This window comes from Haliotis cracherodii, unplaced genomic scaffold (genome assembly GCF_022045235.1).
Source record: "Haliotis cracherodii isolate W230 unplaced genomic scaffold, xgHalCrac1.p SCAF_5, whole genome shotgun sequence".
In the NCBI taxonomy this organism is placed as follows: domain Eukaryota; kingdom Metazoa; phylum Mollusca; class Gastropoda; order Lepetellida; family Haliotidae; genus Haliotis; species Haliotis cracherodii.
In genome coordinates, this window is record NW_027266308.1 from 14868382 (window position 1) to 14890430 (window position 22049).

General features: G+C 41.6%; 1 protein-coding gene across 2 annotated transcripts; it reads left to right on the plus strand.

The window, feature by feature from the left end:
• Nucleotides 1-1633: 1633 nt before the first annotated feature.
• LOC139442887 (actin-histidine N-methyltransferase-like) lies at nucleotides 1634-20672 on the plus strand. 2 transcript variants are annotated; one of them, XM_071223794.1, is made up of 16 exons: nucleotides 1634-1723; nucleotides 3083-3252; nucleotides 4542-4634; nucleotides 5097-5242; nucleotides 6010-6082; nucleotides 6338-6448; nucleotides 6904-6984; nucleotides 7696-7760; nucleotides 8758-8816; nucleotides 9961-10075; nucleotides 10399-10473; nucleotides 14405-14504; nucleotides 14723-14789; nucleotides 16210-16295; nucleotides 16623-16783; nucleotides 17071-20672. In XM_071223794.1, exons 2-16 carry the CDS (start codon nucleotides 3108-3110, stop codon nucleotides 17242-17244), a joined length of 1551 nt encoding a protein of 516 aa, XP_071079895.1. In that variant the 5' UTR covers nucleotides 1634-1723; nucleotides 3083-3107; the 3' UTR covers nucleotides 17245-20672. The 2 variants fall into 2 exon arrangements, with proteins under 2 accessions (XP_071079895.1, XP_071079896.1); XM_071223795.1 differs by having other exon boundaries at nucleotides 1634-1709.
• The last annotated feature ends 1377 nt before the right edge of the window (nucleotides 20673-22049 follow it).

Here is a 22049-nt window from a genome sequence, read left to right on the forward strand (position 1 = left end):
AAGGAATGAACACAATATAATCGTTGGTGCTGAATGTGTGTTATAGTTTTGATCGCTGAAATATTGGTTCAGAAGATTGGCACCCTAACTTGTATCAAGGCCTGGAGGACGCCGTTTGTGTCCTGTTTCCGACCCATCTGACTTCATAATCTAAAGAAGCCCAGGGAACATCTAAATCAAGCTCTTCACTAAACCTGTGGCAATGGTAGTTTCGTTTTCAAATCTATTTCAGTCCGTGTCCGTGTTTTGTCTTCTTCTCATAATCATTTATTATAACAAGACAAAGTTGAGCTTACGTACAGTACGACCATAAGAGGAAGGAAATATCTACTTGGGGCAAGTCGTGACATAGGTGATTAGAGAGTTGCGGATTCCTTGAGTTTATTAAAGTAAGTGACGAGTGTCTGTGACATTCTGCAGAAATGACGACCACGATGATGATGATGACGACGACGATGACGATGATGATGATGATGATGGTGGTGATGATGATGATGATGATTCAAAGTGCGCTTCCTGTAGATCCGTTTACTCACTCGAGATGGCTAACATGATCAAATGATTGGCCTTGCACACAGGAGCCACACGACTGGCACTCAGTCCAGCATAACGCAGGTAGCGAAAAAGGCCGAGTGGATCCGAGTGATACAGGAGCTAATATTACGTAATGTGGGCAGACCCAAATGCGGCATTGGCTGTGTTACCGCATTTCACTACAGGGGACATTTGTAAAATTACAGGCCGACTGACAGGGACCTATATATATATGGTGGAAAATAACCACGGGGGCACCATAGAACAGATGGTAGGGGAAATCGATACATTCTGTAATACTGCATTTCGGAAACTTATTTGAAAAGATTAGAGATAAAACTTACATAAGGCGTTCAGATAGTGAATGAAAAAAATGAATTTAATAATATCCAAAATACGGCCGAATATCATGCATAGAAAACAGCATAAAAGATCAAAAGGATGTTGAAATATGTTGTGGCCCCTATGTTGTTATAGATTAGATAGAGTGGCTTCTTCGCATCGACGTTATAAGTAGTACATAAGTGAATTCTTAAACTTTGATAAGAAATAAATATATATATAAAAAAACAGGCTAATGGACTGAGCTTGCGTCGCGTACAAGAGTGGAACCAGTTTAGCGAATCAAGTACGCCTTCGTTAATTTTCTTAAAAGTTGAAGTGGAAACTGGACCATGTGATGTGTATATGTATCCCAATGCTAATCACCATTCAAAACACGAACATGGCAATATTTGTGCCAAGTCTTATTTGATTCGTTATAAAAGCAGTTTATTTAATTGCTAAAACTATATAGTTGGGGCGGAATGTCCACAGCTGATCTCGGAAAATTTATATTTATTATTTTATATATTTATAGGGGAGGTAACTGAGTCTTGGAAGAATTTTCTTTTCACACATCCTAAAGTTTCAAAAAACATCGATCATAATTTTGATGTATCTACAACACTTTCAAATACACATATCTTTTTAAAGTAGATTATTTGTTGGACATGACTTGGTACAACTACATAGTGACTTCTTAATTTTTAACCTGAAAACGTTCAGAGAAATATCATTCAGAAATTTGATAGCTACCGTTGTGCACACAAACTGATGACGTGTTGTGGTGTTCACATGTCAAGTCCTTCTGAGGAAATCGGCTTGTAAACTTCAGAAGGGTTGTCTGCAGTCAGGTATTCATTGACAGGTATTTTCCTGCGTTTCTGTACTGTGATAATCCGTATTTTTTATTGTGCTAGGGTTTCTGTGGAGAATTTTGTCGGCTTAGCTGATGTTTTGCAACAAATTTCTTACGTGAAGCACCAAATATTGGAACCATTCAGAACATGAATGATGAAGAATAGGAAAAACAGTTAAATTGGTGGTCGTATGTTTTTGAAATACACTTGTATTTGCTGTAATGTCATTCTAGCCTTTGCGCTTGCCTAGAAATCCTAAGTCTGTTACTTTGTCATGTTCTCAATATTTAACACATCTAGGAACAAAATGTTGCAAACTTAGTTGAATATGTTGAACATGATATGACTTCACTGATTTTACGTAGTCGACCCCATCGGTCAAATCCAACCGGTCCGCACCTCATCACAGACTAGTAGTTCTAGTAAAAAGATAGATTTTAGGGAAAATCAACTAGTCCTGGAAGACTTCCACCAGTATTGGACTAACAGACATGTGGCCATGTCTATCCCAGGATTTTTGTTACCGTATTATAGACCTATCATTCCAGGCTGAGACCCATGAACAATAGGTCGTCAACCCATGCTTGCTGTAAAAGGCGACTTTGCTTGTCGTAAGAGGCGACCCTCAAGATCCGGTGATCTGGCTCGCAAACTTAGTTGATGCATGTCATTGTATCCCAATTGCGTGGATCGATGCTCATGATATCAATCACTGGATTGTCTGGTCCAGACTCGATTATGTACAGACCGCCGTCATACAGCTGGAATATTGCTGAGTGCAGCATTAAACAAGAAACCAACAACCAATCCAAGGCTGAGAATAACAACAGATCTGTGTATGTTAAATTGTAATTGGAATCGGGTGGTCAGTCTCAATGACTTGGATGATTGCATGTAATCATATCAAAACTGTGTTATTCAATGCTTATGGTGTCATCCACTGGATTGTAGAGATTTATCTAAACCCTCTCAAAATCTGCAATTCGTCCTTAAATCTGCAACAAATATCTGTACAATTTCCCAAATTGGCATTACAAATTTCCCCAATTTATGGATTGTTTTGTTTGTTGGTTTGTTGTTTAACGCCGCACTCAGCAGGATCCCAGTTATGTGATGGCGGCCTGTAAATAATCAAGTTTGGACCAGACAAACCAAGTGCGAAGGGCACTTTGTTTGGAATTCTGGATAAATTCCTCAATTGTTTTGATAGACTCTATTATTTGCAGATGTCTACCATCATATGGCTCTAACCTCAATGAGTGTGATGTTAAGAAACAAGCAAACAAATTTACATTTATTGTTATCATGTTGATGTTAATGTGTGACAAATTCAACAAATAGTATTTCTCAAATTACGATTTCTGCAGAAGTAGTAATTTACTAAACAACAAAATGGGGAAGAAAAGCAGAAAAGGGGGTGGTGGAAAGCAGGCAGCCAAAGAGAATGCAGCCAGCACAGAGGGAGCCAGTCAAACCCAAGCCCTGCCCAAAGCAGCCAAGAGAGATGTCACAGAGCTTGTGAACCAGCTTCTTGATAGTAAGTCGCAAATGAACAAACAGACTTTGTATAATTTTAAACAGGGTTAAGTCTTTTTCTCTTTTATATATTTTTCAGTACACTAAGCAATAAGCAAGCTAAAAGACCCAACAAAATCGTTACTTCAAACACATCATTCAGCATCTACAGGATTTCATCTATTTGTATAAATTATTATCATGTACAATGAAACCCTTTTTTTCTGGATGGTATTCTTCCATGGGAAAACATATGGAAATATAAACCTTGCAAATGACGAATCATGGTACATTGTATACATAGTAATATTACGTTGATGATATATCATGTGTATCATGTTTTAGTTATATATATATATATATTTATGTATGTAAGTTTTTAAGCTTAAGTTGACCACACAATATACAGCTTTTCCATTTGATAAGAGGCTGGTCACATGACATATATGTATCAGGTATTAGCATGTATTATCATATAAATATGAGTGATATGAGGCACTTTGTATGTGTGGTAGAACCACCATAGAGACAGTCATGTCACAGGGAGTTTAATAACCAGACCCATATTACACCCCCTGCCTGGCTTGTCAATGATTTTGAATGGGTGATCAGCCCTGATGCTAAGAAATTAGAGAGTTACATCCTTTGGTGCATCATCTGCTTAGCTGAGCTTCCCCATGACAATATCTTCCAAACATGGGGAAAATGTATTGCATTCACTGTCAAATAGATAGTTGTAATAAGTTAATGTTATGGTATATGATAAAGAGTTTTTAATTTGGCAGTTTTCATATTAAATCCAATATCAACCCTCGACTCCCATATGAGCCCTCTGGTCTTCTGCCCTCTGGCTGATATAGGAGTCTCTGGTTGACATGGGGGTCTCTGGCTGATATGGTGCATGATGTGAAAACTGCCCTATAATAACCTGTTTAGCATGTATATATCATATCATGAATATAGATATTAACACCAGGAATCATCAAGAAAGTCAAGTCTCCAGTCTGATAGGGCCTGGACTAACAAGCTTTCACTGGGCCCACTTGCACCAAGCGATCTTAGCGCTATGACTATTGTAAGCTTGTGTATGTTAAAGTATGGGAGTTACGATCATCTTAGCGCTAAGATGGCTTTGTGCAAGTAGGACCTGGAAGTGACACAGTTTATACAGATTGTATGCATTGACAAATGGACTGTTGATAAAGTTGACAAGGACGCCAGAAGATGAACTCGACTAACTTTACTCATTCCGGGCATGCACAGACACAAAGAACGAGATAGTTAATGGCCTGTTGTAATGTTTCTTTGCAGTCTGCTCCAAGCCACCAGCCACGGGGTCGAAGGAGTGGGACGACTACCCAGAAATACATGGACTTGTCGAGAAAATCAGAAAAATACAATCAGGTACTCCACATCAGTGCTGATATGATCCTATGCAGAGGAAATATGTGCACCCCTTTTCTCTCTGCCATCGGTGTCAGTGTTCATGGTAATTTGTGTCCCCAATGGCTAACATCACTACCCTTGTGTATACATAGCAGACTTCTCTACTCCAGTATAACAATATATACTCTACTGTATAAACATTGCCTCCTACTTGTGTATGTACTTGTCAACCACACTCTGTAAATCACTTGCTTGATAACGGTGATAGAACCTACACCGAAACATCGCTCTTAATTGTAATAAAGAAGTTGTTCATCCATAAATTCTTATCCTTACTTAGTACACCAACTTCTAAATGCCTATCAAAGAAACAAGTGTCAAGTTTCTTGAATGTTGTCATGTAGTGTGCCCATCTTGTTTTCAACATCTACACTGCACAAGTTATCCTGACTAAGTGCTACATGTCTCCAACTGTTGCAGCCATAGCCCCAACAGAAAAGAACCGAGACCAGTGTTTCCCAGCATTCCTGGAATGGTTAACTAACAATGGCGTGGACACAACGTCGGCAGAGATTGTGCAATATCGAGATTTGGGACATGGACTGAAAGCAAAGAGAGATCTCAAGGTGTGCTTTTTATTTACTCTGCTGGACTGCCTCACTGTTCCAGTGTATAGAGGTCGGTGCTTCGATCCCTGGCCATGTCATACAAGAAACACTGTTAAAAGATGGTACTTGTAACCCTGCCTGGCACTCTGCATTAAGGGGATAAAACAAGGATTGATCCGCTTGGTGGATATCCTAAATTGCAGAATGATATCTTGGTGGACTGGCGCTGTAAAACCATCATTAGTACAAGAAGCCACACAAACGACATCGCTATATGAGTGCAATAATCTTTAACACAACATTGAACCCCATTTCACCTCACCTCCCTTACACCTCACTGCTTATTACATTTTAGAATAGTGCTGATAAGAAATGTGATATTAGTTAAGACAAGGAAATGTTATTCAGTTTTAGATTTGTTTGGTGTGTGCTGGAGTGGTTGAATCTAGGAACCCCCCATCATTAGGATAGACATTGTACATGTGATAAACACCCCTAGTCCCTCATTCTGAATTTCTAGTGGTAGAGTAGCCTGGTGGTTAAAGCGTTCGCTCATCATGCCAAAGGCCCTCGTTCGATTCCCTGTGTATTCATGGTATTTGGAACACTGTGTATTATCTATACCATGGTAAGTATCACCAAAGTCACCATCACAACTGACCAAATTATTTTTGAGCAGGTTGTCTATCTGTTCCAGGCATTGGTGAGTGGCTCTCTGTTTATCATCTCTTGAGTTGCATCTGGTATTTTCTGTCTTCTATATTACAATATCTGTTCATGTGCAGGAGTCGGAGCTGTTCCTGTCTATCCCGAGGAAGCTGATGTTGACGGTGGATTCAGCCAAGAAATCAGCCCTTGGTACGAAGCACTTACCATTGCTTACTGTACTCTTGTTGAGTAGCATCCATCTGACAAAATAAACTGTAGACCTAGATACAAGATGATCTGTTGTTTTGTGATGAAAAGGTTTCAATCGCATTTCATATGCAGAATGCTGTATAAGAAAATGTCTTTGTGTAAGTCCCTTGAATGAGAGAGCCAAGTGTGTAGATATCATCCTCAATGTTTGCAATTGCATATTGCATATTTTAACATGGCTGCATCATTGTGTAGGAAACCTGATCAGCGAGGACAAGATTCTCCAGGCTATGCCCAACATCACTCTAGCTCTGCACCTGCTGTGTGAGAAGTGGACGCCAGACTCACTGTGGAAGCCGTACATAGGTCAGTTGTTGTATCAGGAGGTAGCCAAGTGTAGGTAGTTAATTGTGCAGAGTTGTCTTCCTTAGCATATCCAGGATCTGCTGATTGGATTTTGAAACCCAAATTCACTTTGATTATGATCAATGTTTGGTGAGCACCATAGCCAGGATTATGGGTTTCACCAAAATGGAAACTTATATGACCTGTTCCACTTTTTGCTGTTCTACCATGTCAGCTAATAAGTCCTGATGTACGTGAAATATAGGTCAGAGGGGCATGAAACCCAACTCATTTGTTCACAATGTAGGTATTTGTTTGACATTAACTTTAAGTTGGGATATTTTTCATAATAAAGAAAAAGGATATTATACCTTGTACCATTGTTAACATTCTCCTTATGTGACCCAATGACACTAGTGTAGCTGCTGTAGTATTCTACTTGACATATGGGGTTACTGTGGTATTCTGCATTTCAGACATCATGCCGACAAGTTACACGACTCCTCTGTACTTCAGCCAGGATGAAATCCAGCATTTCAAGGGTTCCCCAGCATTGGGTAGGTCGCTTTTCTCCTCTTGGGGGCACGAGTGCTGTTTGCTGTGTAGAGTTGCGTCGTCCCTTAGGCATGCCAGACACCTAAAATTGTGGGTTCGAATCCTGATTCACCCTGCTTATGTTTCTAGGTTTGACTGACTAGACTTGATTATTTTCCAGAAATATTGCTGACTGTGACATGAAGCGACATTAGTCATTTTATTGCCTACAAGGGCAAATATATCAGTGTTCATAAAAATCTTGTGTGCCCTAGGGTCATATCACGTCGCGAATCAACAGTGTATTGTTTCCGTCATCCGGATGGCACTGTTGACGTCATCCAAATCTTATTTGGATGAGAGGTCGGAATGACGTCACACTAGAAACTACGCCATAGCTGAAGATTGTTGACATAATTCGACAAATTGTGGTTCCGCTGCTGTTGTGACTTGCTAACCTCATGGGTAAACACTAAAATTTGTCTCTGTATGTAGACACCTTCTTCGGAAATAAACAACACTCGTGCCTAATTTCCAGTATTTACACACTCGTGCTGTAAACGTAGTATGACATAAACACTCCTGTGATATCCTCTATGTATGTGATGCCGTGTGTTGGGATTGTCATCACTTTCCAGAAGTGTGAATTAAATATTCTGTAAGGTACTGAGTAGTTTCTGATTCTGATAATGACAATGACCTGATACCTTGAAATGTATGGCTGTGTATTTCAGGGGATTCCCTCAACCAGTACCGCAACATTTCCCGACAGTACGCCTACTTCTATCGGCTGCTACAGGTAGGATACCATGGTTACAGTTGATATCATTTCAAGTTGGATTCTGGCCATTCAAAGCTCATTTTGCGTGTGAAATCAAACTTTCAGATGTGTATCAATTTAGTTGTTCATGATTTCGCCAATCATGTGGAGACAGTTTTGCTGTTTCACACATAGCACTAATTACTCTGTCCAGACCATGGAACGTACAGTATTTGACTTAATAAGCGACCTATTCTAACATGTTCTAATAAGCGCCCACAGCGATATTGGCTAGTGAACAATCCCAATTAGCATCCCTTCCATTTGATCAATGTACCAAGACTTATTTATTCGTGTATAGAACGCACTCGTGTGTTATATCGCCCTTAATTATTAGCAATTAAATTCTGGAAAAATATGTCTGTCGTATATAAACATTTCAGGTGTCAGCATTAACCACGAAATTTACGATCTTTCAACTGTTATTTTCACCAAAATAATATTCTAATAAGAGCCCCTTATTTCTAATTTTGAGAGCACCCTGGGCGCTTATTACGTTGAATACGGTAGTTGCCTTTCAGTGGTGTCATTCAAAACCAAACATCTATCAGTCAGTAGTTTCAGGGCACACACAACATCAACCTCAGGGTAAAGTGTAAATTTTGTTTTTTCTTTAAATATTGTTTTTCTTATATATTTATTTTAATGGATCAAGTAGTCAGGCTCTGTGATCTGGTACATTTTGTCATCAGCATCATGGATTGTTGCTCATTGGATTGTCTGGTCCAGACTCGATTTTTTAAAAACCACTGCTGAAATATTGCAGAGTGAGTCGTTAAACAACAAACAAACAACAAACAAATCTTAACAAATTTTAATCTTCTTGTTACTTCTAACAGGTCTAAGATTTGACCTACACTTGTCAAAAACCAAATGCTAGGAATCAAACTATAAAGACACTTGTCTGTGGAGCCAATATGGTTTTCTTGTCTTATTCCCTGCAGGTTTTTCTATACAGATTCTTCTTTGATTTCAGAAAAACCCCAAAGCTAGTAATCTACCTATAAAAGACTGCTTCACATTTGATGAATATAGGTAAGCACCTATCTTTCTCTCCTTTACTTTCCCGGTGTGCCCCGATTATGTTTCTAGTTTTGTCAGCACCATACCCGTGCTCGTGGGTTTCACCGAAGTGGTAAACGTCTGAGACCTGCATCACTTCGGGCTTTCCTCCCACATGAAGTTGACAAGTCGCGATATAAGTGGAATACTTTTAAAAGCGGCGTTAAACCAGACTCAGTCACTCACTGACTTACAGTTATAGCTCTGCTACAAGCCTAGCAGTTACTGATAAGTTGCTTTGGTACCTCAACTTTTTTTTAAAATGACCCCAATTTGGTGTCCAAAAGGCCAATTCAATTTCAGCAACTAAAATTAACTCTGCTAAAGTGGTTGATATGTGCAACATTGACCACCTGGCTGGAAAACTGTGGACCATTTCCAGTTTCTGATGGATAATCAGTGATGAATTATTCTACCCTAGAAAGTATGTATTGTAGAATATGGTTCCATGACATAACACACAGGAGTTTTCTCCCTTTATCAATGTACTCTGTGCTATGGCCACTGCCAACTGCTGTAAGCAAAATTACTCCCACCCTGTAGACTTGCTGGGGAGTACAATTCCTCAATGTATATACCTATTTGAATGGCCTGAATGTGTAATCATTCTTTTAGTTCATTGTACTAGAAATTCAGTACCATTCTTTTTAATTTATGATTAAAGCTCAACAAGTGTCTCTTTTTGTTCTTTCTTCTTACCAGAGACCATGGTAAATAAAGGCCATCGATGATAAATCTACCCAAGTAAACAATATATACAGTGCATGATTTAAAGCTTTCTATTGGCAACCATGGCCAATCAACCCATGGGATTCCAGGTAAAATGTAGATCCTCACCAACCCATGCTTGTTGTAAGGAGTGTCACAACTCGGTGATTCGGTTGATGCATGTCGTCATATCCCAATTGCAGTGATCGATACTCATGATATCAGTCACTGGATTGTCTGGTGCAGACTTGATTGTTTACCATGTTTACACGCCACCTGCATACAGCTGGAATATTGCTGAATGCAGCGTTAAACAATGAAAGTATCCATTGTCAATCAGTCATTGAAGTGTGCAGCAGTGGTGCTGCCTAGACTCTGGTGATAAGAGTTTGATGGTTGCTGGCTTCAGGTGGGCAGTATCTACTGTGATGACAAGGCAGAACCAGATACCTACCAAGGATGGATCTCAGGCAACGTTTGGTCTCATCCCCTACTGGGACATGTGCAATCACTCTAATGGCTACGTGAGTACAGATCTGATCCTCCTGCTTCTGTTGCTGTTAGGGGGATGGGTGGTCCATGTGTCTGAGATGATGCAAGTCACTATGCAGCATTGGGTCACTTAGACTTGTCTGAAACTTATGATCATGGGTTTGAATCCAAGATTAGCTCTGATAATGTTTTTTGGGTTGATTTTTGTAAAACTGTTTCGTTATGCAAAAAAACTGGCATGAAACCCAACTCACTCACTCATTTTATATCTTCTAATATGCTAAGGGTAAATATGGTGGGTGGGCTTGTAGCACCAGACACCAGTAGACGGCTGTAGTGTTGTTTGTTGTTTCAGTTCACAGCCGACTACAGTGTGGAGAAGGACTGTAGTGAATGCTACACTCTGAGAGAGTTCAAAGCCGAAGAACAGGTGAGAGGTGTTTGTGGACACACATGAAACTGCCACTGTTTCGATTTTGGTAGAACCATTAACATAGTCTGACACAAATTCTTACAAATATTATTATGTAAAATATATTACAAATTTTATTCAAAAGAACACTAGATATGTACCCCTCAACAATCATTTTACTGGAATACATCCAGTTAATAATTAGATAAAAATCACTTGTGCTTTTGTTTTTTTGTTTTTTACCTTATCCTGCATTACTTCTTAATGGCATTTACTGCTTATTCTTGATAGAAAGAAGAGCTGTGTGAGGTCTTGCTGAAGAAGAAGTTGTTCCAACTGGTTGTGTGGCTAATCCCATCACACAGCTCCCATTAAAGTGTTTTATTCACCTCTCTTTGCGTAATCCGATCCTGTAACCACTGTGTTCTGGGATTTAGAATATTACACACACACACACAATCATGGTGGCAACGCATGGTGATTACACCACCTGCTTCATTGCAGATTTATGTCCCATTAACCAGTACCACACTAACATGTCTGGCTGGGACCCCCACCCCTTGTGTCTGGACTGCTCCGATAAATGTTCGACAGCTACAAATGTAGCTTTTGCATACCCCTATCTCCCACAGCCTGAGGGTCCCTCGGAAGTGCTGTTCACCGCAAGCTTGTAGACGAGCAACTTGGAAGACGTCTTAGTCCTCTGAGACTGCTTCATCTCCATTTGGCTTGGCTACTCCACCTTCTTCGGGCTGGAAGCCCCTACCAGCGTCTACCCCTTAGATCGGCCTCCACTGCATCTTTACTATCTACATTCATATCTACTCCTGAGACAACTGTACTCCAATTGCCAATGACCACACTGACGACTATGCCTATCTACACGTTGATGACCACCCTGGCGCTCGTGTCACCCTTGGTGCCAACGACCTAGAAATCGGCCTTCACACAATCATACCACCTGTCATAAACATTGACGCCAGCACTGGCACCTCCGGGATCTTGACCTTTGCTCCTTAGCAGCTACGCGGCTCTGGCGGCGCTCGACGCCTCCGGGTTTCTATGACCACCCATGGTGCCAACAACCCAAAGATCTGCCTTCCCACAAGCAAACCACTTGTCATCAGTGTCGGCGCCAGCAGCTATATGGCGCCCCTGCGATTCGCATCCCGCCCTTCCAGCTGGCGCCTAATCAGCTCACCCGGCATGGATGAAGGAGACATTATTGGTCCAAGCCTACCCCAATTCCGCCAGGCCCCGTGCTAAAGAATGAAGACGTAGAATTTGTGAAATTGTCTCTATCGTAGGTGTTCAAGATTCTTCGGTTGAAGAAGTATGATTTCTCCATTTTCGATTTGGAAGTGGCGGACATAGCACACACCTGGGATGACCTCGTAGACAGAAGTTAGCCATAACACGATCTCCTTATGCTTACATACTCTGATTCTACAGGCTTAGGAGACCACCGGAGATCAGAGCGGTCGCGGGACGTGTGATTGGCTTTCATACATCAGAGTTCCAACATTTTCCTCAAGCCCTTGACAGCACCTGGCCTCATGGTGTGGATTCTGTGAAAGTTCCTTGCCAATTCTCCCTGTCTAATCAACTTTGGCTGAACGATTCCACGGAGAGGGCGATAGTTTTCTCGAAGAATTTCCTTCCTGTGGCTTCTGGAAGACATGATCTGCACCAAAAGTTGAAGATCACCAGTTCACACCCTATTCGACCTTTGACAGAATCTTCTCTACCACCTCGGGATCATCGTTCACAACACAGCCACAGATGTCACACTTTACATGGTGATAAACGTGCCCCTTCACGCTGGCCACATCACACATTCTACACAGAACTTGGAAACACCCTTGTCTGTCAACCACACAATTCACAGGGGCTGCGTGGAGCTTGAACAATATGCGAGATTCCAGATTACTGCGCCTGGTGATTTACATGTCACTTATCAAAAACGCTCTGACTGTAAACACCTCTGACTAGAATTAGGTCAACTGTCCTAATGGCAGCTGTGCTGTGTATTTGTACAGATTGGTTTGCATGCTTACTTGTACATAATGCTGCAACCACTCGACCAGACGCCTGTCGATGTGCATCAATGTGACCGAGTCACTAACTGCGGTAGACCTATGCCGATACCAACACCACGCCTCATCGTCACCTCGCTATAAGAATGGGAGTGCTTGTGCAACATCCAGGAAGGGGAAATGATCACCTTACTTCTTAAGGTGTGATCTTTCAGGCCAAAGTTTTCCAGGAAGTTAGCTTTATCTACAGGAAACAGTTTCCACTTCCCACTAACTGTTGCATCGATGCCTCGGCGATCGGTTGCGGAGCAGGTTTATTTTGTCTCAATGGGATTTGGCTTTGGTTCGCTAGCAAACACAATTTTCCACGTATCATCAAGACATGACACGATCAGATACCCTAGTATTGCGGACTCTCCAACTTTACAGTCTTGTAGACAGCCTAATCTGACATCTGCTACCTGACCTCCAACGGCCAGTTACACTTTGTCAGTGTCAAGTGCTCCTGGGATTGCTCACATCAGCCCAGGATGTGACGAGCTGAAGTCAATACACTTGCACCCAATCCAACAGTTCCTGGCACCTTACATGAGAGGCCAGGGCCTACCTGTTGCTGTACCCCTTCACCTCACGAATCATTTCAGCTCACATCTCAACGACACGGACAAGACAACCACAGGGCTGTGGTCTGACACACAGCGCTCTAGGCACATCAACAATGTGGTGCCTCAGGTACACTCCACTCGTCATCTCCACCGACAACCTTACCGTGCCTGCGCCATCAGGGGACGACTCACTCCTTCCTTCAACAGATGTTCTGGTTCTTGCAAACAGGCCTACATGTTCTGGTCCAGCACAGTCCTGGATTTTGGCACGTTCTCACGGACAGAGTGGAAACTCCATCAGGATACCTTCGATCTTGTGTGTCGACACATCAGCTACCCCAACTTCGACCTGTTTGCCACCAGCCAGAAGTTGATGGCACCTTGGTGGCCTGTGAGGGGCGGGTTTGTGGATTTCAAATGGGTGTCTGCCATCAACCGACTCAAACTCCCAGATTGGCCAAACCTGCTGATCCACCCTCACAGCAATCGTCGCCACCCGTCTCCAGACAGGTTACATTTTCACACCTGCTCCATCTACAAAGAGCCCTAAGCGTTGTTGTGCCCCTTTTGTCTAGAAGACCAGAAGACCAAGTTCAGATTTCAGCAAGACCTCACACAAGCTCTTTCTCTGTCCAGGACAGACAGTAAATGCATTAAGAAGTAAAGCAGGATATGTATACAAATATAAAAATGTCTAGGATTTTATTAGTTTTAGCTTGTGATGGGTAGGTTTACAGGTAGTAGTTTGGTGATATAATGTGATGTAAAAAGATTATTTCAATACGGCTGCTATGGCAGCCCTATTGAAAAACCTGTTTATTGCCATGAGATAGCCATTTCCTTTTTACAATGTGTGAAATTTAGTATCTTTGTTGTTAGTAGTGGGACTCAATATATATGATCCTCTTATTGCAGTATTTTTATCACTTCGAGGATGCTCTTATATTCTCTTATAATGCATTTCCTCCCACTGTAAGCATCAACTCAGAAATCACAGACCAAAAAAGCTGAATCTTCATATTTTTAATTTCTCCAAGAGGTTCATAATCAAGCCACCATATTGAAAAGCTTATTACTGACCATTAGTCAGGTTTGTTCAAAATGTAATGAAAACTGGTATGAAAGTGGGGTTAGTTGTGGAGCTCAATACACATGTTCCATTTTTCGTGATGTTTTAGATTTTGACCTTATTCTGACCTTTGCACTTTCAACATGCGCTTAAATTCTCTCAAAATCGTTTCCTTGCACTGTAACCATCATCCCCTCATCCACGTGATTGTTTATGGGTTGCATTCATTTGTTTCCCAGATCTTCATTTTCTATGGTGCTCGATCCAATGCAGAGTTCCTTGTACACAATGGATTCGTGTACCCAGAGAATGAACATGATCGCCTGTGTCTGAAATTAGGTGAGTCCCTTGCTACAGTGAAAATAGTCTCTTTTTAGCTCATATTGATCATATTGATGTGAAACCTTCTTGAATATTGGCCATCTGTAATGTGAATCTTCATTCACTTGAAATAAAACTTCTCAGCTGGGTAATATCTGTAACATATCTGCTGTCGTATCTCATGTTTAGAAATACAATGTTTGGATCAAGAAATATAGATTTGGAGCATTGTTTAGGTATCAGCAAGGGGGACCCTCTTTTCGCAGCCAAGGCCGAAGTCCTCAGCCGGATTGGGCTGCAGCCGTAAGTTGACATTTTATAAAACACCATACTCATACAGTATTTGTGATATTTGACTCATGAATAAACTGAATTTCTGTATTATTCACTACAGTGAACTTGGCAACTTGTGATCACTGTCAAGGTCAAGGCTGGCTCATACACGACCATTGTTGTTCAGATTCTGAAAGTTTAAAGTTATGGAGAAACATAAGTGGCAGTTTGTCAGTCAATACTGTCATAAGACCATATAATGGGGACTGTAATCTAATTGTGGTTGCTTTGTGCATGAGTTTAGGATCACAATGATGATGTAAACTGCAATATGTTTGCAATGATGATGGTGGTGATGATAAGGATGAGTGTGATGATGATGGTGGTGATAAGGATGGTGATGATAATGATGGTGGTGATGATAAGGATGGTGATTACGATGGTGGTGATAAGGATGGTGATGATAATGATGGTGGTGATTACGATGGTGGTGATTACGATGGTGGTGTTAAGGATAGTGATAATAAAGATGGTGGTGATAAGGATGGTGATAATGGGATGTGATAAGGATGCTGATGATACGGATGGTGGTGATGATAAGGATGGTTATGATGATAAGGAGGGTGGTCATAAGGAGGGTGGTGATGATAATGATGGTGGTGGTGATGATAAGGATGGTTATGATAAGGAGGGTGATGATAAGGAGGGTGGTGATAAGGATGGTGATGATAATGATGGTGGTGATGATAAGGAAGGTTATGATAAGGAGGGTGATGATAAGGATGGTGGTGATGATAAGGATGGTTATGATGAGGGTGTTGATAAGGATGGTGATAATGGTAACTGATGATGGTAACTGACAAGGATGGTGATGACAAGGATGGTGATGACAAGGATGGTGATGATAAGGATGGTGAAAAGGATGATGGTGATAAGGATGATGGTGATAAGGTGGGGGATAATAAGGATGGTGGTGAAAAGGATGGTGATGATAAGGATGGTGATGATAAGGATGGTGGTGATAAGGATGGTGATTAGGCTGGTGATGACAAGGATGGTGATAAGGCTGGTGATGACAAGGATGGTGATTAGGCTGGTGATGACAAGGATGGTGATAAGGCTGGTGATGACAAGGATGGTGATGACAAGGATGGTGATTAGGCTGGTGATGACAAGGATGGTGATAAGGCTGGTGATGACAAGGATTGTGATAAGGCTGGTGATGACAAGGATTGTGATAAGGCTGGTGATGACAAGGATGGTGATTAGGCTGGTGATGACAAGGATGGTGATAAGGCTGGTGATGACAAGGATGGTGATAAGGCTGGTGATGACAAGGGTGGTGATGACAAGGATGGTGGTGATGGTGGTGGTCAGGATGAAGATGGTTATGTTGATGATGCTGGCTGTGATGATAAGAATGGTGATGATGCTGCTGTTGTGACTTCAGGTCCAGAGCGTTCTTCCTACATGTGGGTGATAACCCTGTTGATGGAGATCTGCTGGCATTCCTTAGAGTCTTCAACATGGAAGAAGGTAAGTCTTTCACTTCCGAAATGACTTGCAAACAGTTTCAGTCAGACTCTTTATGACTGAGGGTCAAGGTCATATCCCAGATGTGCGTATGACTGTGTTGTTAACATACCTAGTAGCCTGGGTTTTGCTGTTTTTAAGTCATTCTCAATAGGCAAATGTATTACAAGGTTGCTAGAGGCATTGGAGATTCTGACGAGTACATCATATAACCTGACTAGCCTTTTTAAAAAAATGACTTCGATAACTTTTTTGAGTGACCAAATTTCCTTTGGTCCTGTTGGGTTAAACACCTAGTCACAACTAGAATAACACTGTGTTGGGTGGCAGGTCCTCTGAAGTCCAAGTTCAGCAGTGATACGAGTCAGGAGGGATTGGAGCAGCTGAAGGACCTCGAGGCGCCCGTGACGGAGGAGAATGAACAGAAGGTGTGGACCTTCCTGCAGACCAGGGCGGCCCTCTTGCTCAAAGCCTACCCAACCACACTGGAGGTGAGAGCTACCAGCTGTCTGGGCAACTTATCATTACTGGTTGTAAATATGAGTGATCTGATTGGCCACTCAAAGATGGTATTTTCCCAATTCATATTTCATAGTATTAACCGATGGTGTGGCTTTGTACAGTTAACTTGTATTCTATTGACCAATTTGAGCAAATTAATCATTTCTTTCCATGATTGCCTGCATTGGTCACTTAGTTTGGCATTCTGGAGAATCCCTGAGTTAAGACACAGTTATGCACACTGTTAATATGTCACATGTGTGTTGATATCCCTCAGGCTGATGAGGAACAGTTGAAGAAATCGGACTTGTCCCCGGCACTGCTTCTCGCTCTCCAACTCAGGACTTGTGAGAAGAAGATTCTGCAGACCACAGTGGACTACGCCGCACAGAGGAAGGCCGGCAGTCAGCAGCAGCAGCAGCAGCAGCAGCAGCAGCAGAACGGGAGCTAGCAGGGTGTTTCACGCTGCCACTGTGTGCCTCGGACGAGTGAGATGGACGTGGGCCATATGGACCATGCAGGACGAGACTTGGATCATATGGACCATGCGGGACAAGACTTGGATCATATGGACCATGCGGGACAAGACTTGGATCATATGGACCATGCGGGACAAGACTTGGATCATATGGACCATGCGGGACAAGACTTGGATCATATGGACCATGCGGGACAAGACTTGGATCATATGGACCATGCGGGACAAGACTTGGATCATATGGACCATGCAGGACAAGACTTGGATCGTATGGACCATGAAGGACAAGACTTGGATCGTATGGACCATGAAGGACAAGACTTGTATCGTATGGAGCATGAAGGACAAGACTTGGATCGTATGGACCATGAAGGACATGCACTGTGCATTGTGGAGAGTTCATAAGAGTTGGGAAGGTGGGTATCAAGTGCATTTGTGTATCAACATGGAGCACGATAAGCTAAGCAAGAACACACCAGTTTTCCCGTGGATTCATGGTATCAGGTTTTGTCGTGACCATATCATTGCATAAAATGTTTGAATATATTTATTTCATGATAAACATGTTGAGGAGTGTCTGAAACCTGCCGCCAGCCCTCCTCCTCTGCAGTCAGTACACAGTTTTTACTGGACAGAAAACACGAACAATGTTAGCATTGCTGGGGTTAACCAAGACTGAAATAGGTTTGTTTCCATTAGGCACTTGATAAATCAGCCATGGCACCCCAGGCCTCACTAGCGTCATAAACCTTGCTGGACAAATACTGCCATTATTTATCCAGGCTTGAGCATAGGGGCCACTATTTCCAACAGACACATCCATGAGGGAAGCCAGGTTAGAATAGGGCCCCAGGCGGAGACTAAATTGGATAAAATTTTCAGATTCTGTGACTTGGTTGTTTTTTAAGGAATTAACAGGGCCCAAGGATATACTACTAAAAAGAAGTTAAAGAACACATGATTTTATCCTATGACTGGAGTGAACTCTGATGGCTGGTGGGTATTGCAACACACAGCCTTCCAATTGTGGGTGTTCCTTAACTTGTTTTGAGTAGTATATGTGGTTGTATTGTTATTTTCTAGATTATCAACATGGGAGTGAGCAATAGTAGTGTATATGACGTTTCTTGTTATTATTATGATCCAAGTTGAGCTGGGTTCCAAGTCTTAACATATTTTGTAGAAAATCCAGTGATGAAATATCTCATGTGTCTTGTCTTCATTTGTTTGTACATTTTAGTTTTTAGATCTGCAATTATAAACATCTTGTTCAGCTCATTTGGATTTCATGCAGTGGTATCTTTGCTATGTTTTTCAGCCAAACATCATATCATTGTGTTGTGTATTTCATTTGTTGTTTGATAATTTATTATGTTGAGTTTGGGGATGAAAACCACTTCTGTAGTTTAGAAATTACTTGTAAACCAAACAGTGACATCTACGTTTCTTGTGGCTTAGTTTCAATGCTGTAAGAACATCATTAAAATGTAAGAAAAACACAAGCTCTATGAGACCTTATCATTGCAATGTACAGGTAGTATGTTGCCAAATACACCCATAAGCATAAGGGCAGGAAGATCGAATGAAAATACTTTCCAATATTAGCACATGCATTTTAGTGCTTCTCAGGGCCGGTCGGGTAGCCTAGTGGTTAAAGCTTCGCTCGTCACGTCAAGGGCCCGGGTTCGATTCCCAACATGGGTACAATGTGTGAAACCCTTTTCTGGTGTCCCCCGCCGTGATATTGCTTGAATATTGCTAAAAGCGGCGTAAAGCCATCCTCACTCACTCACTCACACTAATGCTTCTGAACATATTGATCAGTTGAAGCAATATGACATCATATTGCTTCATTGATGACAACCATAATGTATATACGTCCATTGTTGGTGAGCTCACAAATTCCATGACTGTCACAAAGTTTTCTGTAGGTTGATTTTCCATATACTTTCTTCATAATTTCATTCTTAAAATTGCTAATCTGTAACATAGGGAACAACCAACTCTTAACTAGGAATTACAAAGTATCCATTGTCTTGAATGAAAGCTATTAGTCAGTTGCCCATGGGTCGCGGATACACCATTCATTCACTCTGAAGAAACGATCCATGACTTGTCGTACCTCATTGGTTAGTCACCTCTTAACAAGAAGCCAAAGTGGTTCCATTTGCAATTTGTAGCTGTTATAAAGAACATGAAACCATCCTGAGTGGAACAGACGACTATTTCAGGTATGTCTATGGTTTCAAGTCACCTCAAATACAGTTTGAGCCAATTCACACGTACTGACTGTCCTACATTATTGCCAATGTAGTTAAAATACCCCTCAAAAAAGATTATTTTCCCCAGTGCTTTTGCTTCAGAGGCTAGCTTGTCATGTTGGTGTCATGTTGAGGGTGTTACCGTATTTAACCTTATACATGTCAGATCAAATAGAACTCTTTTGTTTGTGGGGTAGTGCTTATGTCATGTATGTATGGTCATTTATTGTGTTGAATATTGTAGAGGTCATGACATGCCTATGTCATGTTTCGCTACATATTGCAATGCTTAGATCAGATTGTTATTTTTAAAGAGATTTTTAAATGTTACATTTGACCAGGCTGACACGAGGTGTTTAGTGTTTAAGTTGCATTACTGATTACTTTATGCTTGTTAAAAATTCTTAGAGTACCGGGTATAATGCAAGCATCTTTGGTGTTTGTTTTGTAACAGACATTAAGCAAACACTAACTCACATAGTCATCTGCCAGGATTCCTGCAAAACCTGGTTAATAGAACCTTTTGAAAATTGATACAGAATTGAAAAATTAGAAGATAAACCTTATGTGTTTTCAATTTAGATGTTTTGAATGTAGATGCAATATCTTTAAATTTCATATCTATGAGGTTTCAAAATTTTCAACCATTGAATCAAAGTTTAAAATCCGTCAAGTTGTCCCTGTGATATTGCCACAGAGGCTGTAAATAATGTAGAAACTGCAACATATTTTGCTTCGTTTAAGAAGTAAGATCAGTATTTGAAGCTGTTAATCAGGCAGGTTTGTGAAAGAAGTGCTTCTGGATAAATATTTTCTTGTGCAGTAATGCAGCAGAATCATGCTAAATTCGATATTTCTGGCAGACCAATCAGAATACAGGATTCTACAATGTGATGGTAGACTATGAATTGATACATTGGTAGGCATGTCATGTGTCTTACGATTAGGTGTAAATTGACATACATCAGTGAATTGTGACACACTTGTTAATGTGTACTTGAGATGCTGGCTACCTCAGCTGAAACACCACTCAGTATGCTAGTTTCATCACCACCTGAACTGCTATGCAGGGAGTGTTTATTGTTCTCATATGTAATATGTGCATAGCAACAGAAAATGTTACATATCTTTCTCCATAAAAATAATAAAAAGATACTATACAGATGCTGTTATTTGTTTTGAATTGGTTTACATGAAAGTACCACAATGTATCATTCCTTCAATGCCTGCAGACCCATGCTGCTGGGTGTGTATTTGGAATGCACTGTACTTGATACATGCAAACTGTTAAGGATTTACTTCTGTACATTCTTCGTAGTTAGGCTCAGCCACCTCTCGTATCAAGAGCTTATTTCTATGACATGTCTCTGGCTACAACTTAATTGACTTTAAATTTCAAGAAACTGAAGTGGCTGCCTCAACATATACTCTTCAAAAAAAGAAACTTAACACTGACTTTCAAAATGTAATATAATGCGATTGTTTCAAAATAGGACACAGAAACCACAATTGAAACACTGTTTGAAGATCACCTAGACAGACACACGTACACGATACAGTTAATGTCACAGGGGTACAGAAATGTCAGTATCGGTTGTGCCCACCACACGTGCATCAATCACCGCTTGACACCGACGACCCATAGATGCAATCAAGTTGTCAATAGCACGCTGTTGGATGTGCTGCCATTCATGCTGAAGTGCATCAAGATGTGCCAGAAGTGTTTGGGGCGGTGGATTCCTTCTGCAAACGCGTCGATCCAACTCGTCCCACATGCTCAATCGGGGACAGATCTGGTGACCGGGCTTGGCCAAGGTAATGTCTGGATGTTGTTGTGGTGTAAGAAGTCCTGACAAACACGTGCGCTGTCCTGCTGGAACTGTCCGCCATGAACGTTGACGTGAGGAAGAACGCAAGGCTGTAGGATCTGTCAATGCACCTGCCACATGCACGAGAGGCGTCCTACCACCGTGATGAATTCCGGCCCATACCATGACACTCCCGCCGCCAAATGGGACAGCCAGCTGCATACGGTTGGGGGCGTAACGTTTACCCCGACGTCTGTAGACACGTGCGCGCCCATCAGTACGTGTGAGTAGGAAACGAGACTCGTCAGTAAACAGTACATTTCTCCACCTTGCACGTGCCGATCTAACCCTCTGTTGGCACCAAAGCAGACGGTCCGCCAGATGACGTGGGGTCAATACATGACGTCGAACAGGTCTTCGTGCAAGAAGTCCAGCCTCCCTCAGTCTGTTGCGTACCGTTTGATCTGATATTCTGCGTACCCCAGGGATCTGTGTGGTTGTAGACGTGGCTGTGGTAGTGCCGCCTCGGAGGTGTCGCAGCCGGATGTATCGATCTTGTGCTTGGATTGTCACCCTTGGTCTGTCGTCAACTCTGTTGGTGTTGTTGTATCGGGTCCACAGCGCGGAGATTGTCTGTCTGGATACGCCAAAGTGCCTGGCCACTTCTTGCTGAGTTGCTCCAGCTTGTAATCTCCAAATGGCGTTGTTC

Bases quoted from the DNA above. Each gene is read 5' to 3' on its own strand.
- LOC139442887 (XM_071223794.1), top strand. From the start codon at position 3,108: ATGGGGAAGAAAAGCAGAAAAGGGGGTGGTGGAAAGCAGGCAGCCAAA. The intron at 3,253-4,541 runs GTAAGTCGCAAA...GTTTCTTTGCAG, and splicing joins TGTGAACCAGCTTCTTGATA to TCTGCTCCAAGCCACCAGCC. The intron at 10,076-10,398 runs GTGAGTACAGAT...TTGTTGTTTCAG, and splicing joins GCAATCACTCTAATGGCTAC to TTCACAGCCGACTACAGTGT.